Source organism: Siphateles boraxobius, unplaced genomic scaffold, assembly GCF_051911475.1.
Source record: "Siphateles boraxobius isolate OS27281-9 unplaced genomic scaffold, OSU_SipBor_1 185, whole genome shotgun sequence".
Classification (NCBI taxonomy): Eukaryota; Metazoa; Chordata; class Actinopteri; order Cypriniformes; family Leuciscidae; genus Siphateles; species Siphateles boraxobius.
Genome location: NW_027508794.1, coordinates 87,501 through 105,000, shown reverse-complemented (window position 1 = coordinate 105,000; position 17,500 = coordinate 87,501). Strand labels below are relative to the sequence as shown.

Genomic DNA, 17,500 nt, shown 5'->3' with positions numbered 1-17,500 from the left:
ACAAATGCAGTTTTGTAGATGTTGCTCTTTATTTGAGTATTATCACTTCTACTATTTGAGTAGAAAGAAGCTGTACTTGAATGCTTTTATTTGTAGATATTAAATGTCTTCCTGATGGCCTTGCCTTCCCGTACTTATTATGAATAAGCAAAGCTCTGGGCTATACCATCTTTGCAGCAAACTAATGGGAAATGACAAGCCAGCACAAACATTGTGATCATCATCTTATACTTGCCTATACAAATGTGTTTCAATATCCATGTAGTAAAGATCAAGAAGAAAATGATATCTAATAAAGCTTTGTGTTTGGTGTACTGTACGTGTGTATGTTTTGAGATGATGTCAGATGTGTGTGTGTGTGTGTGTGTGTGTGTGTGTGTGTGTGTGTGTGTGTGTGTGTGTGTGTGTGTGTGTGTGTGTGTGTGTGTGAATCTTCATCAGTGGTTCAGGATCATTGTGCAGTGATGTTGGCGGATGCTGTCGGTCACTTTCACATGTCTGTACACTCTTCCACTAGGAAAAACCTTTATTAAAAACCATTTACTCAACTGTGACTTAGATTTTTATCATTTATCTTGTCAGCATTTGCAATTGTTTTAACCATCTTTCACAGCATAATATCATATCATGCATGTCACTCCTATATGATCAGCTGTAATGTGGAAACTGCTTTAAAAGGCAATAACCTAAAAGTTGAAAAATAACAATAATCTGACAAACAATGAGTTTCTACACTTGCACACACTTGAATGATTTAGCTATGTTTGATATATATATATATATATATATATATATATATATATATATATATATATATATATATATATTTATTTCTTAGTCTTAGTCTGCACTACACTCCCCAGAATCCTCCTTGTCTCCACACCTGTACTCACTCCCTCACTTACCAGACTGTTCATCGTTATCTTCATTTGTGACACCTGTCTTCACATTGTTATGTTTGATTAGTGCTTGTATTTAGTTTGCTTCTGTTCAGTCTGTCCTGGTCGGTCCTTGTCTATGCTACGTAGATGTGTATAGCTTGTGTTATGTGCGTGTTTCCTGCCTGTGATCCTACCTGCCTGTGATCCTACCTGCCTGTGATCCTACCTGCCTGTATCTGTGAGTTTGATCAGTAAACTATTGGAATTGAAACTTTTGACTCAGCCATCTTCTTCTACCCGCACTGCACCCGTGACAGAAGGACCGACCAACAGAAGCATGGAAGTTGCCCGCTTCCCTCTGACCCCAGCCAATCGTCTGATCCATTTCTTTCAAGATGGCTGCTGCATTGAGGAGTATGTCGCCGGCTTCCTGGAGCTTTCTGTTGGGGTAAGCTGGTCAGATGAGGTCTTAAAAACAGTGTTTTGGGGCGGACTGGATACCCATCTGTACCATCAAGCTCCAGCGGCGGCAATCCCAGGCTCGTTTGCCCGCTACCTGGATCATGTGCTGTGGTTGAGTGCAGGGTCCGAAATTAGCTTTTTGGCTCACCTGCCATGGGGACTGGTAGATGAAAAAATCCACCAGCCAAGCATATTTTTTACCGGCCAAAATAATAAACAGCCTTTTTGTGTCACATATACATTCATTTCAGTACATTTAATTGAGATAAGGTATTGTGTTGAATGACTAAGAGTACATAGAAGTCAAAACAGAGCAACAAATAGTAAGACATGGAAGACGTGAGCATGGAACTAGTGCTCATAACAGTACATTTGAAGGTTTTGTAAAACTATCAGATACTTAACCGAAAGTAAAAAAAAAAAAAGACCGATTAATACTATCAGTTAAACGGTTTAAAAGTATATATATATATGCCTATATAGCTTTTTTGTTTGTTTGCTGCATGGTTAAAAAAAAAACAGTATACGTATAGCCTCACGGGGTGCGTTGACACGCACAACCACACGCGCCTATACATAGCCTATTTCGCTGAGCAAGCAAAATGAACCAAGCGAAAAGAAGTAGCTACTGTGTGGGACCATTTCAACAGAAAGAGTGACGAATACTTGCAAAATATGATACGTGGTATTAAAAAATATAAAGCAGTAGGCCTAGTGCAAGTAGGCTACAATGCAATATCACTTGCGAAGCAAACACCCACAAGCAAATGAAAGGCGCTTTCCGAAGTTGGCCACTCTAGCTAGACGTTATCTCTGAAATTCCCGGGACATCTGTGCCATTGGAGACCCAGACTAACCCCACATCATGTAGACATGTTACTTTCTTTAAGTAAAAACTAGACAAGCTGTGGATTGAGGTAGGTCTGCTATTTTTTTTTTTGACGAAAAACACGTAGTCTGATGAAAAAACTGCAGTTTTTTCAAAGCTTCAAACTTATTCAGTGTTTTTTGTCATCTTAATTTGTTAATTATTTAAGTTAAAAAAAATATATTTAGTGTAGGTCTATTTTAGGTGTGAAGGTTCACACACGCTTCTTGAGGCACACACGCAAGTTCTCTCGCTCTTTCTCCCTCTCTCCCGTCCACGCGCTACACGGTTTGGAGCACAGTATGTGCGCGCTCTTTCTCGCTCGCCCTAGAGTCCGGGAGATTTGAACTAATTTGCGGGCATCAGGGAGCCGCTATCAATGTGCGGGAGACTCCCGGAACTTCCGGGAGACTTGGGATGTCTGGAACATTCACCCGCCAGTGTGGCGGATAGCCTTTTGAGATTTACTCGGCAAACGGAAAATCTACCTGGATTTGGCGGCTTGGCGGGTGTTAATTTCGGACCCTGGTCGAGTGGCTCAACGTTCACCGTAGGTGAGGCTGATGACATCGCCACTCAACCACCATCTCCAGCCATCTCTATCTCCACGCCTCCTGTCCTCATCCCCGGTAATGAGTCTCGTCCCAGTACAGTGCCTTCACCACTGGCCCCGTCCCAGCACAGAGCCTTCACCGCTGGTCTCGTCCAGCACAGAGCCTTCACCGCTGGTCCCGTCCAGCACAGAGCCTTCACCGCTGGTCCCGTCCAGCACAGAGCCTTCACCGCTGGTCCCGTTCAGCACAGAGCCTTCACCGCTGGTCCCGTCCAGCACAGAGCCTTCACCGCTGGTCCCGTCTAGCACAGAGCCTTCACCGCTGTTCCCGTCCAGCACAGAGCCTTCACCGCTGGTCCCGTCCAGCACAGAGCCTTCACCGCTGGTCCCGTCTAGCACAGAGCCTTCACCGCTGTTCCCGTCCAGCACAGAGCCTTCACCGCTGGTCCCAGTCCAGCACAGAGCCTTCACCGCTGGTCCCGTCCAGCACAGAGCCTTCACCGCTGGTCCCGTCCAGCACAGAGCCTTCACCGCTGGTCCCGTCCAGCACAGAGCCTTCACCGCTGGTCCCGTCCAGCACAGAGCCTTCACCGCTGGTCCCGTCCAGCACAGAGCCTTCACCGCTGGTCCCGTCCAGCACAGAGCCTTCACCGCTGGTCCCGTCCAGCACAGAGCCTTCACCGCTGGTCCCGTCCAGCACAGAGCCTTCACCGCTGGTCCCGTCCAGCACAGAGCCTTCACCGCTGGTCCCGTCCAGCACAGAGCCTTCACCGCTGGTCCCGTCCAGCACAGAGCCTTCACCGCTGGTCCCGTCCAGCACAGAGCCTTCACCGCTGGTCCCGTCCAGCACAGAGCCTTCACCGCTGGTCCCGTCCAGCACAGAGCCTTCACCGCTGGTCCCGTCCAGCACAGAGCCTTCACCGCTGGTCCCGTCCAGCACAGAGCCTTCACCGCTGGTCCCGTCCAGCACAGAGCCTTCACCGCTGGTCCCGTCCAGCACAGAGCCTTCACCGCTGGTCCCGCGCCCGAGCCCGTCGATCCTGCGCCCGAGCCCGTCGATCCTGCGCCCGAGCCCGTCGATCCTGCTGAGTCCGTCCTGTCCTGAGGCCGTCACTCACCCTAGTATTTTTTTGGGGGGGGGGGCAGTAAGCCCTCGCCGTGGGCGCCCAAGAGCCCACGGTCACCCGAAGGGTCCTCACCGCCGTGGCCGCCCGAAGGGTCCTCACCGCCGTGGCCGCCCGAAGGGTCCTCACCGCCGTGGCCCACCCGAAGGGTCCTCACCGCCATGGCCGCCCCAAGGGTCCTGTTCCGCCCTGGCCGCCCGAAGGGTCTTGCTCCGCCCTGGCAGCCTGCACGTCCTGTTCCGCCCTGGAGGCTTCCGGCTCCAGATCCGGCACGCCCTCGTCAGCCTCCAGGGCGCCCACCCCCCCACCCCATTGATGTTCTACGGCGCGAGGTCGCGCCTGTTTGAAGGGGGGCGTTCTGTCACAGTCTTCGTCTGCACCTGTCTGTCTTTGTCTGCACTACACTCCCCAGAATCCTCCTTGTCTCCACACCTGTACTCACTCCCTCACTTACCAGACTGTTCATAGTTATCTTCATCAGTGTCACCTGTCTTTACATTGTTATGTTTGATTAGTGCTTGTATTTAGTTTGCTTCTGTTCAGTCTGTCCTGGTCGGTCCTTGTCTATGTTACGTAGTCATACATGGTTGTGTTAGTGTGTGTGCCTGCCCATCTTCCAGCCTGCCTGCCTGTCTGTACCTGTATGTCATATATTGAAGTAAATTGTTGCAATTGGAGTTTCTGCCTGCGAGTCCTTCTTCAACCTGCACCAACCCGTGACAGATATATTTTGAATTATTATTACAATTTAAAATTATGATTTATGAAGGATCAGGTGACACTGAAGACTAGTAACAGTGGATGAAAATTCATCTTTGCATCACAGAAATAAATAATATTTTAAAGTTGTAATAATATTTTACAATATTGCTGATTTTTCTGTATTTTTAATCAAATAAATTCAGGCTTGATGAACATCAAAAACATCAAAAATAGTAACGTTTCAAAACTTTTGACCAGTACTGTACATATATATATTCAATGAAAGCCAGTAGAACACATGAGCTGATCAAATGTAGAAAAACAGGCAGTTAAGAGTGTGTTATAAAATGTTTTTTAGCACACTTTTCCCACAGTGCCTCTGGGAGTGAAAAGCAGCGGGTATACGCTGGGTACTGGGGTCGAAGGTCATGGAAAGCCAAATTGATTGGTGCAGATGGTTTTGGGGATTTTCCCTCTTTTCGCCCAGATCCCCATGCTCTTCCCAACACACAGATGCCCATTCAGGGCAGACCCCCATGATGAGGGGGGGCACCAGAGGCCCTTTGTGCCCAGAGAGGAGCTCTGTGGTCAGACACTGGACCCACTGTCTTCCCTTCTCAATGGAGGCTTCTTCATGCTTTTGCAATAACGTTGGAATGCTTCCCTTTATGTTTTTTTTTGTTTTGTTTTTTTTGGTAGGGGTTTGTTTTAATACAGACGTCTGAACCGACACACACTGTATCACAAATTCCACTAATCCCACTTCATTTTACATTACTTTTAAGCTTGTGTACTAAGAAAGGGAAGTGTTGGAAAGGCATTGTGAGATCTCCACCCTGTTTCAGTGCTGAGAGCTTGTGGTTTACTGAAGCCTGTCCTCAGAGGTGAATACACACTCTTCACACACAGAAATAGACCTGGCTCAGAGGAGTGAAATATGCCAGAGGAGAATTCCTGGGGATGGGAAAACATGTTTCTGAAACGCTGAGAAGGGCTGTTGTTTCCACACTGTGTGAACGAGTTCACTTCGCCCTTCTCCAAAACCTTTTTCTTCAGTCTTTCATTATGCCACACCACAGCCTCTCCTGTCTCATCCTCATTTCTCTTAGAGTCTGCATGAAATGGAAATTCACCCGGTTTATTTTCTAAATGCATCTTATAGATGATCTTCTTGTGAACTATTCCTTCATGCATATTTCATTTTTACATAAAATATTCAACCTCGTAATATTTATTGGAAATCTGCACTAACAGTCAAAACATGCACATACTTGACTGAATATATATTTCTCATAAAGAAATAAAGGCTTACATGTGTGAATAGTTAATGCTTGCATTTTTTGTTTTCTATTATATTTTTTATTATATCTCTTTAAAAAGAGACCAAACTTAAGTCTGTGCTCCAAAACATTTATTTACTGTTTAAGTTGGAAATTTAATTTTCAAGTCCATGCTCAAAAAGTGAATAAATGGATTATAAATACTGCATAAATATAATTTAGTGCCATAAAATCCCCTACAAATACAAAATATTAAATACAAATATTATCAAAATAAATAATAGTAATAAAATTAAAAACACCCAAAATGTTTTTTATTTTGGGGTTTGACCAACACCCAAAAAGTACCAGGGGATATGTGTGTGTGTATATAATAAAAAAAAAAATATATATATATATAAATAATGTATGGTTCAGATCAGCCTAGTCCACATTCACGTGTCAGTCAGTTTTCTTAAAAAAATCACATTTTGTGTTGCATGGAAGGAATAAAGACATGAGTTTGGATCAGTCTTTCACTTGCGTTTTGTCTTCCTCAAAATCTCTAACATCATAGAAAAATGTAAGATTAAAAAAAAAAAATACTCATAAAAGTCCACCCTTAAACTAACCGTCACTGACTCTAAATAATACTAAATAATAGTAATAAAACTAAATAATAGTAATAAAATAAAAAACACCCAAAATGTTTTTTTTTATTTTGGGGTTTGACCAACACCCAAAAAGTACCAGGGGATATGTACAGTATGTGTGTATGTGTATGTGTGTATGTGTATGTGTATGTGTGTATATATATATATATATATATATATATGTATGTATATATGTATATATGTATGTATAATGTGTGTGTGTGTGTATATATATATATATATATATATATATATATATATATATATATATATATATATATATATATATATATATATATGAATGCATTCAGATCAGCCTAGTCCACATTCACGTGTCAGTCAGTTTTCTTCAAAAAATCACATTTTGTGTTGCATGGAAGGAATAAAGACAAATGAGTTTGGATCAGTCTTTCACTTGATTTTGTCTTCCTCAAAATCTCTAACATTATAGAAAAATTTAAGATAAAAAAAAACCACATACTCATGAAAGTCCACCCCTAAAGTAACCGTCACTGATGCGTAACCAGATCATATACAAATTCATATGAATTGGCTGGCAATTTGCCAAAATGTAAAATACTCATGAATTGCTATGAGATTGTGTTGGAGGAACAGGCCAAAATTTCAAGCATTAAGCTTGGAAGAAGAGCCATTTCGATCAGTTTAATAATACTTTATTGTCGTTTTGTAGCTTGACTGTCCTAGTCCTCATTCAAGTGCATTATGTTGAAAAGTACAGCCAGAATTTTCTTGGTTTGCATCAGCATCCGTTCTGTTGTGTCTTTCACTTGAGTTCTGTCTCCCTCAAACTCTCCTTCATCATACGGGTGCTGTAAGCCTTTCCGTGACTAGCTGTCATTAATCTGACTTCTCCGGGGCCGAACTTGAGCTCTTGCCAGCAGGAGAGATGGAAGAAGGCAGTGAAAGAGTGTTGGGCTGGTGAAGAGAGGAACTCAAAAACAGAGCAGCTTTTCTTGCTTCGGTTCCGGGAACTTCCATTACGATGTGGAGAAGTCTAGGCCAAACAAACAGAGCTGCTTATCAGACCACCCTCAGAGAAACACACTCCCACTGACTTCACACAACTCTCTAGAGAGAATACAACCGCTAATGAAGTGTTGATCTTTGAGTAAATACCCGTTCACACTCGCATGTGCACCGTCTACATTAATCCGGATACATTTGAAAGTGCATTGTCTGATTAGGACACAATATTCTCCTTGAATGTTAATGCATTCTGGTGTTGTGTTAGCTCAATCATGGTGTTACGGTCCTTTAACGCTATCTCATGACCGATTCGTACGAGTGAGTAAAAGGTGGTTAATTCGTATGAATTTGTACGATTTGTCTAAACCCCAGTGATGTGTAGGTTTAGGGGCGGGGTCTGGGATAGGTCATTCGTACGAATTGGGCAACTCGTAAAATATGTACGATTTGGAATTTGTACGAGTGAGGTTGTATGAATTTGTATGAATTAGCCAACTCGTAAAATTCGTACGAATTGCCGTGAGATCGGGTTGGTTCCTTGCACACTGAATCTGAAATTTTCATATGCGTTTTTTCGTGTTTATCATCTTAAATATTCAGTGGCTCTGAATTGTCAAAACACCTCTCAAAATGCTTGCTACGGATGCGAAAAAACACAGAAAATCGAACCCAATGTGAATTTTTTTATGACAGACAAAAGTTTCGGAGGCAGTGTGTGAACGTGATTGACACAACGTGAGGTCGTATTTATTTTTTAACGTGTGAAAAATTTCGGACAAGAATTTTGGACTCAGTGTGCAAGGCAAGGTTATTTATTGATGTAAATAAAAGCATCTACCAAATGCATACTTAATACATAACTGTACATACATTTATGAATCAGAACTCATGCGCACCATTTTGGCTACATTTGCATTTGAAATTGCATGTTTGATGCATGTCATGTGATGCATATTGTAGCTACTGTACATATGGTTATATTAAGTTAAGATACTGGTAAAACTTTATTTCGATAGTCCAACTAGCAGTCATTAGATTATTAGTAATTAGTTATTATTATTAGTATTAACGATATTACAGATAACAATAATTAAGTGGGACCATGCTGGACGATTACTGATTAATCAACTGATAGTTTTTTTTTTAAATGATACTGAATGAAATCAAACATAAAATAAAAAATAGTGCAGAACCATGACAATGTACTTTACTTTTTAAATATAAAAATATGAATACATTTTATTATACCTTGATCATTCATGTTAGTTCATAGTGCATTAACTAATGTTAAGAGATGCATCTTTAAAATTCTAAGTATTAGTAAATGTTGAAATTAACGATGAACAATACTTTTATAATAATCTTAGTTAATGTTACAAACCAACTAAAAATTAAAAAAAATTCCAAACAGTCATGCTTAAAAATGCAGCCATCTTTAAATCTACACACACGGTATATAGAATAGAAACATATGCATATTTTATATATATACTATTACACTTGCTTCTATTTTAGAACACCTGACGGTTAGCCGATAAAAATACAAAATATGTAAAAGAGTGTTGATAAAAAAAGAACTGAAATCGAAAGCTTTTCTGATTTGTTTATATGTTTCTTTCGTCTGCATGACAACACAGTTTGCTTTCTCATGTCTCTAGCTTTAAATATGCAACTTCGATGCGTAACTAATGCATAAAAGTGACCGGCTGGATATAAAGTAAGGGAAACATTTGTGTAATAATTGTGACATCAAACATTTGCATGTGTATTTGTCCCATTGTTTTAATCGCTTGAGTTACTAATGTTGGAGTCCTCACAGCCTCGACGGCAAACACTAATGCATCATCTAGTCAACAAATTAATTACGTTAAAATGATATGAAAGCATGTACTGTAGTAAACCCGTATCTGAAGTGTCAGAACAAACTCCACGAGGCGTCAGTGATGGGTTTATTTCTCCTCTAGAGGGCGCTCTCGTACTGTATAATGACTCTTCTCAGCCGCTTCAGTAACAGACCCAATCCGGGAAAGCTATTGCTATGGATTTTTGCCAATAACCGATTGTTCCAGATATCGGTTATCGGTGCCGATTAATTAGCAAAACCGATCAATCGGTCGACCTCTTGACCGTCTGCTTAAAGGATTAGTTCACTTCAAAATTATAATTGTCGTCATTTACTCACCCTCAAGTTGTTTCAAACCTGTATGAATTTCTTTCTTCTGCTGAACACAAAAGAAGATATTTTGAAGAATATGGGTAACCGAACAGTTGATGGACCCCATTAACTTTCATAGTAATTTTTTTTCCTACTATGGAAGTCAATGGAGTCCATCAACTCTTTGGTTACCCATATTCTTCAAAATATCTTCTTTTGTGTTCAGCAGAAGAAAGAAATTCATACAGGTTTGAAACAACTAACACTTTATTTTGATGCTCCCCAACAGACATTCTACTGACTATAAGTAGCTTTGCAACTACAGTACATGTCAACTTATTCTACTAACCTGAACCCTAACCACTAACCCTAATCTAACAGTCTACTAATACCCTAATGAGAGTTAGCTGACAATTTTACATTTTATGCATATGCAGTAAGATGATTTAAGCATTCTGATATTTCATTTTGGAAACCACTAGTGTGGACAAAGAGCATTTTTGAAATGAAAACAGTATTTTCAAATGTATTCATTCAGATGAAGCCTAAAAGGCTCGTCTCACGGTTTGCGAGAACGTTTCTTAAAGGATTATCCAAACACAACAGTGTGATTCCAGATGTAGTTCATGCCCCATCCATAACCCGTTTTTTTTACGGCACACCATATGTTACACTTCAGAAAGCCTTGATCTGACTGAAGCGGAGAGCTTTAGTCAACAGTCGAGTCTCAACCCTGGCACACTCTTCGCTGTGAAACCTCTCGCTGAGATAATGTGTGAAGTTAAGAGAGTTGAGAAGTTACAGAGTGTCAGAACCACTTGGAACAGTTTTCTGCAATGCAACACCAGATCTGTTGAGAACTGATCTAGTGATAATGTCTGTTTCTTTCAGAAATCTGGCTATTGGCATTGGCATTCAGAATTTCCCGGAAGGCCTTGCAGTGAGTCTTCCATTGCGGGGTTCTGGGGTGTCCATATGGAGATCCTTTTGGTGAGTCAAGACAAATACACATTCACATCCAAAACCTAGTGAGCTCCCTAACGTTACCTGGAGTATTAAGCCGTCATTGCATAAATTATTACACTTTCAATGCAAAGGCTGATCCAAACTATTTAGACACCTTTATTTGGACCAACAATTGCAGAAAAGGCCGTACCAGAATGCAAATGCCAAACTGTCACTTCCCGGCTAAACAGCAAAAAAAAAAAAAAATAATTAATTAAAACTAAAAAAAGGCCAATCTGACACTTATTGGCCACAAAAAAAAAAAAAAAAAAAAAAAGGCTAAACTGACACTTATTGGCCAAACAGAAAAAATCATAAAAAAATAAAAAAGGCTAAACTGACTCTCAACCAAATAGAATAATTAAATTAAATTTAAAAACAAAAAAAGGTTAAACTGACACTTATCGGCCAGCCAGAATACAAAAAAAAAAATTATAGAAGGCCAAACTGACACTTAATTACGGAAGAGGATTAGGGCCAAGCAATAATAAAAAAATAAAACCATCTCGAGATTAAAGTCATTATAATGCGAAATTAAACTCGTTACATTTCTTGAAAAAAGTCGAAATACAATCTTGAGAATAAACTCATTACATTAAGAGAATAAAGTTGTTGTGTTTCGAGAAAAAACTCATTAAATTTTGAGAAAAAAGTCGAAATACAATCTTGAGAATAAACTCAGTACATTTCGAGAATATAGTCGTGTTTCGAGAAAAAACACATTAAATTTAGAGAAAAAAAACTCGAAATACAATCTTGAGAATAAACTCATTAAATTTAGAGAATAAAGTCGTGTTTCGAGAAAAAAACTCTATATTTTAGACTTTCCTTCAGTAACAAAGAAATACTATCAACTTTAGCTAATTTGGACAGAATAATAATTAGCATACGAACTTTAAAGAGAATTTGCAAGCGGCTAGCTCTTTTTAGAAGAAAAAATCTGTCCAATTTGCGCAATGTACTCGACTTTGTCCAACATGAAATGACAACCAGTGACACGACAGTGAAATGAAATGACAGTGAAATGATGAAATGACAACGACTTTATTCTCGAAATTTAATGAATTTATTTCAAGATTGTATTTTGAGTTTTTTTTTCTCGAAATTTAACGAGTTTTTTCCTCGAAAAACAACGACTTTATTCTGGATATTTAATGAGTTTATTCTCAGGATTGTATTTCGAGTTTTTTCTCTCTAAATTTAACGAGTTTAATTTCGCATTATAATGACTTTAATCTCGAGATGGTTTTTATTATCCTCTTCCGTACTTATTGGCCAAACAGAAAAAAAGTATTTGAAAAAATTAAAATGGAAAAAAGTCAAACTGACACTTACTGGCCAAACAGATTGTTTTAATATAAAAAAAAAACTCCCAAAAAAGAAAAAATAAACTGCATATGTGCCAAACTGGCACTTATCAGACAAACTTAAAAAAGTCCAAATGTCAACCAATATATCTGAATTGGCGATATGTTAGTTGGCCACTAGTTAGGATGCTGTCTTAGAAGGAAGCTGCAGCTCTCTTAGTTTTGACACAATGCCACAGTCACAAACATTTCTTAAGGTCTAATAGTCTTAATGTATTCCTCATATATCCTCAGCTCTCTCTGATTTCTGAGAGTGTGTTGAGTCGGTGAGCAGTGTAACGGTTCGGTCTCTGTGTCTCAGGTACGGGCAGCTGAGTGGGATGGTGGAGCCTCTGGCGGGGTTGTTAGGGGCCGTTGCCGTGGTGATGGCGGAGCCGTTGCTACCCTACGCTCTCGCCTTCGCTGCAGGAGCCATGGTGTATGTGGTGGTGGATGACATCATTCCTGAAGCTCAACTCAGGTGAGTACCACAGGAAAAGTGTTTACTAATGTTCATATGATAGAACATCATAGATAGAACACACTGCAGATGTTCATATGATAATAATATATATTTTTTTTTAAAACAGCCTAAAAAAAACCTTAAAGGTGCAGTGTGTGATATTTAGTGTTGATGTTGTGAATTGCACACAACAGAAGTTACGGTGGTCGACAGGAAGTGATGTTGTCGTCTGAGACAACAGAGAGTAGCCAGTTAAGCAATGACAATGAGGTTTCTTTACAAAGATAAATTAAGAAATTATGTTTACTTAACTATTCAGTAAAACAATATGTTTTTGCGAATATTATTGTTACTTGTTCATCATTTTGTGAGTGTTTTATTCGCTGACTTTAGCTGGCTACTTTGTACGAAGAACAACATAGTGATGAAACGCGTTTGTCCGTTTAGGGCCACCGTATGTATGTACTGTAGACAGAATGGTAATAAATACATAACGGTTCACTATGTAAGGTCTTTATACACCACTGAAAACATAGTTATGTATATGATATTGCATTTCTGTTAACAGATACTCATAAATATTACACAACGCACCTTTAAAGAGGCTTTGATATCAGTGGATATTTGCCATTTTTTATTATTGACATTGACCTTTTCTGTTTAGCCAATAAGATTCTGAAGCGGGACTTTTATTTTGACAGCTCTACACACAGACTTACTGAATGCCCTTGTTTGTTTACAGTCTACTTTTTCTTTTTTTGGTGAAAAAATAATACAGTATGCTTACATATATATTATGTAATTATAATTGTGTTATAATTGTGTGTGTGTGTGTGTGTGTGTTTCTCTTACAGTGGGAACGGTAAGCTGGCCTCGTGGACATCCATTCTTGGCTTCGTCGTGATGATGTCATTGGATGTGGGTCTTGGCTGAGCCTTTTCATTGGTCGAAACTTTGAATGTCACCCGTCTGCACTGAAATAAAGTGACCAAAGCAGCCTTTTTCTGGTGTTTACTGTAGGTTTACTATTCAATGGAATATTTTTCTACGTATTTTATGTAATTTTTATTTGTTTTATGAATAACTCGCGGACCACATTTGTTAAGACGGCAAAAAACTTTAATTACAAAAACTTGAATAAGGATTAAAACTTGAATGACTTAAGGGATTGTTCAGGTGTGTGTGTGTGTATTTCTGTGTACATGAGAGCTTCCCATCATTAATATATGGATCGTATGTTCTCAGTATCGATGTGCACTCATTTGAATGAAAAGCAGTGATAACTCCGTTCATAACCTTCTTGAGGAATGCGTTGTTTTTTAGCTAGTCTTTCCAGTCAGCCAGTCACTTTCAAGTTATGAAATTTAATAAGGTTTTATTTTACGGCATTTTCTGTTCAATTGCTGATAATTACACATTATATGCAACACAAGTGATGCAACGTGTGAATGAAGATAAATAAATAAATTATACTGTACAACCTTTTTTTTTCATTTGTTCTACACTGTGTGAAATACATTGATATTTTCATTTGATTGCTTAAATAAGGAGAAAAGCGTAATAAACTGATTGTCTAATTCCCCTTTTTTCCTGTTGTTTTTGCACTAGCTTTGTTCACTGTCTGGCACAGATTGTAGTTTGCATCTACCATGTCAGTTTAATCTCATGAGATTTAATGTAGATGTCAGCCGTAGTGCGCTGTAAATATATTGAATATATGCGTACATGTTTTTTCATCATGCCATCTTTCATAAAAGGCAGAACTAAAAGCTCTGAAAAGAGTAATAGCTGCATCTAGGATAAACTCTGATCGAACATACATTTTCAAATGCATGCTTTTGACTGTATCTAACTACTAAATTCATCCAACTTAATAATTTAACCCTGTTACCCAAGAAAAAAATAACAAATATTATTTAATTTATGGGCAATACAAATTTATTAGCAACCAATAAACCAATAATTTCTCCCAAACTATCCTCTAATGATGACAGATTGTTTTTTCTTTCTTTTTTAATATAAGTTTGTCTTTATTTTAATATGAATTGCTATAAAATGCTAGATAAAATCACACAAATCTGCCCCAAAAGTTGGTAACATGTTTGTAAAAAATTGCAGCCTCACATAATTTGTCGTTTTAACAGCTGAGGTTGACATTTCAACATTTTCTGGTTGCTAATTACTTCAGACCCAGTTTTTTTATTCATGGAAAGTGCGATGAAATGAGAAGTGTTTTAGTCAAAACAGCTTATTAACTATGAAGAGAATCTGGAGGAAAATGTTTTCCTCTTGAAGTTCAAGCGGTTAATCTTGTGGTTTCCTCTTGCAAAGTGGTTCGTCCACAACATGAGTGTATTTATGCAAAGGCTGTTTCTTGGTGTAAGTTTTATAATGCACATTTACTTTTTAGTCTGTCACATTGTTGGATTATTCTATAGGACAGCCAAATAAATCGAATGTCTTCGTAAGCTTCTTACAGAGCTCATTGCATATATATGGCTCAGGCATTGTGTGGCAGAAATCTAGAAAGCTTTTTCTGTTTGCCGTGAACTGCCGTGGATTTGATTCCAGCCCCAGATGAGACTACACTTTTCGATTAAGCCTAGCCGGATAAGAAGGTTGCAATCAATACCTCATCACATTAGATGCCTTAGTTAAAATATTTCATTGTTGATCCGTGAGTCTCTGAAAAGGAGTGAGAGCGACTGACGGACTGCTCACACTGAACCGACCTTCATCTGTCTTTTGTTGAATCAATAGACCTCTGTTCTGAATCTTAACTCACGTCAACTTAGTTGGAGCTGGTTATTGTATTTAACAAAACTGACTGTCTGGAAAGATAAATCAGATATTATTAAATTATGCAAAGACTTGCTTTTAGGCTCTACTAAAACGGGGTTTCATGCTTTATTTTCCCCATATACTCCATTGTTGCAGCTCCTCTCCTCCCAGTCTGTCAGTAACGCTCTGGAGTGTGTTTCCCATACAACGCCGTAACTCGATGCTTAACTACAATATTATAATCGTTGAAGAAATCAACTAGCTAGTCACGACTGTTTCCCAAATCCATACTGTCGCAAAGTGGTCGTTCAACTACATTGGTCAATGACGTCACGCAGGTGTTGGAGTAATAACTTCTTTTAATGAATCTGTTTGAGATCGAATGAATGCTATAAATTACGGACATGCATCTGAGGACTATTTCTCCTTTTTCTCAGTTATTTTGCTTTATTTCCAGATTCAATCATAGGCTCATTCTTACGTACTAGAACACGTTCGCACATGCGCGCACTTCAAAAATGACGCTTTAAATCTCTTGACAAACCAAGGACGTAATTTACCTTTGTATGTATTCTAAATAAAAGATATAGACTGTATTGAAGGTAAGCTTGCTTGCTTTTGCTCCACATGTCATCCAAACAAGAGACTCTGCTTCTAACCGCAGGTCGAGATCTGTCGCTCCAGACACACAACTTTGCCATGGTGTTTGCGAATGTTCGTTAGAACGATGGTTTCGGGAAACACAGACTCGTTGAACTTCTAACAACGGAACTTGCAACCATAGTTGGCTAACAATGCTTTCAGGAAACGCATCCCTGCTTACATCCTGTCTCTATGAAGCCCCTCCTTCCGAAAAGCACACTGTGCTCTGATTGGTCGGCTGGATCAGTGTGTTGTGATTAGTCGAGCGGTTCGAGTGTGTTTGGGAAATGTCCCGCCCCTTACCATAACCGCCAGTTTCAACACACTACTAACTAACTTAACCAGGCCCCGCCCCTTTATTCTGCGTATGAATTATTTAAATGAGGAATATTGTGACGCTTTCGTTCCCGGAAGAAACTCAAGACTAAGGAGGCGTTTCAGAGTGACACTGATATGCACAACCCTCTAAAATGGATCACAGTGACTGAGTTTGTCATTTAAATGACTCCACTTACTGCAGTAAAGCTCTGCTTTGGGTAAACGACACACAACAGCTGTTTATGAGTTCTGCAGTCGCTCTCACTCTCATAACCCTGACCTAAATAATGAAGAAAGAGCCCTTTTTTCTTGTGTTTTTCACATAACCTGGAAAAGTTAGCTGAAGAACTTCAGTCACATGATCTGTGCCACTGAAGTGGTTTTGGTTATGGCATGTGTGAAGGAATGTGTTGGGGTTAAACAGAGAGACGGCTCACAATGTCTTTGTGTTTCAGAGTCTGACTCCCGGTCACGCAGTAATGCAACTTGGACAAGCTCACAACCCAGAAGTATGTGTGTGGGAGAGCGTGGATTATTCAATGCATCTTCTCTTTAGACCTCATCTGCACTAGAACTCATTTTTATTTAAATATAAAGGGTTATAAAGGAAATAGTTCTAGCAAAACAGAATATATACAAATCTGAATATCTAATGAATCCTAAATATGCAGTTATTATGGATATATATTGAATAGTTGACATGGACATTTGACATCAAGAATCTACACTCTTAGAAGAAAAGCTTCTATATGGAAAGGGTTATTGTTATGGGTTCCAATCATGACATCATTTTATGGATTTTGCTTTAATTAGTTGTTTTTAAAATGTTTTTTTTCTCTTTTAATACAATTTTATGAATTAAACAGCTCATAAATACTTTATCACAAGAAAAAAAAGTAATTAATTCATAAAACAAAAGTATAATGCAATAATTTTAGACATCCCTATATTGGATATTTTTAGGGTTCTTTAAAATTGAGTCAAGAATAGGGTTTATATATAGAACTTTTTGTATAGAAATGATTTAACCTTTTTTTTGTTGTATATTGTATAAGGGAAATTGGATGGTTTTATATGCTGATTGGGCACGAATTTGTTCTCTTTTTAGTTTTACTAGTGGATTTTAATGGTCCTGCAGCATGAAAATTCATTTTAAATTAAATTAATGGTCCAATTCTCACTATTAACTGTTTTTTTTATTAGCATGCGTATATATTAGCTGTGTTTCAGTACTTATAAAGCACATATTAATTCCTTATTCTGCATGACCATATTCATCCCTTAATCACCCAATACCTAAA

The 17,500-nt window shown here is 39.0% G+C and overlaps 1 protein-coding gene across 3 annotated transcripts in view; it reads left to right on the top strand.

Annotated features, from left to right (window-relative positions):
- The window catches only part of LOC143741294 (zinc transporter ZIP11-like), a 163,965-nt gene extending 149,920 nt beyond the window's left edge, over positions 1 to 14,045 (top strand). For all 3 annotated transcript variants that reach the window (XM_077233727.1, XM_077233726.1, XM_077233725.1), the window contains exons 8-10: positions 10,536 to 10,634; positions 12,318 to 12,476; positions 13,313 to 14,045. In XM_077233727.1, the coding sequence (XP_077089842.1) occupies positions 10,536 to 10,634; positions 12,318 to 12,476; positions 13,313 to 13,391 (337 nt within the window). In that variant the 3' untranslated portion in view covers positions 13,392 to 14,045. The remainder of the gene's footprint in view (positions 1 to 10,535; positions 10,635 to 12,317; positions 12,477 to 13,312) is intronic.
- The last annotated feature ends 3,455 nt before the right edge of the window (positions 14,046 to 17,500 follow it).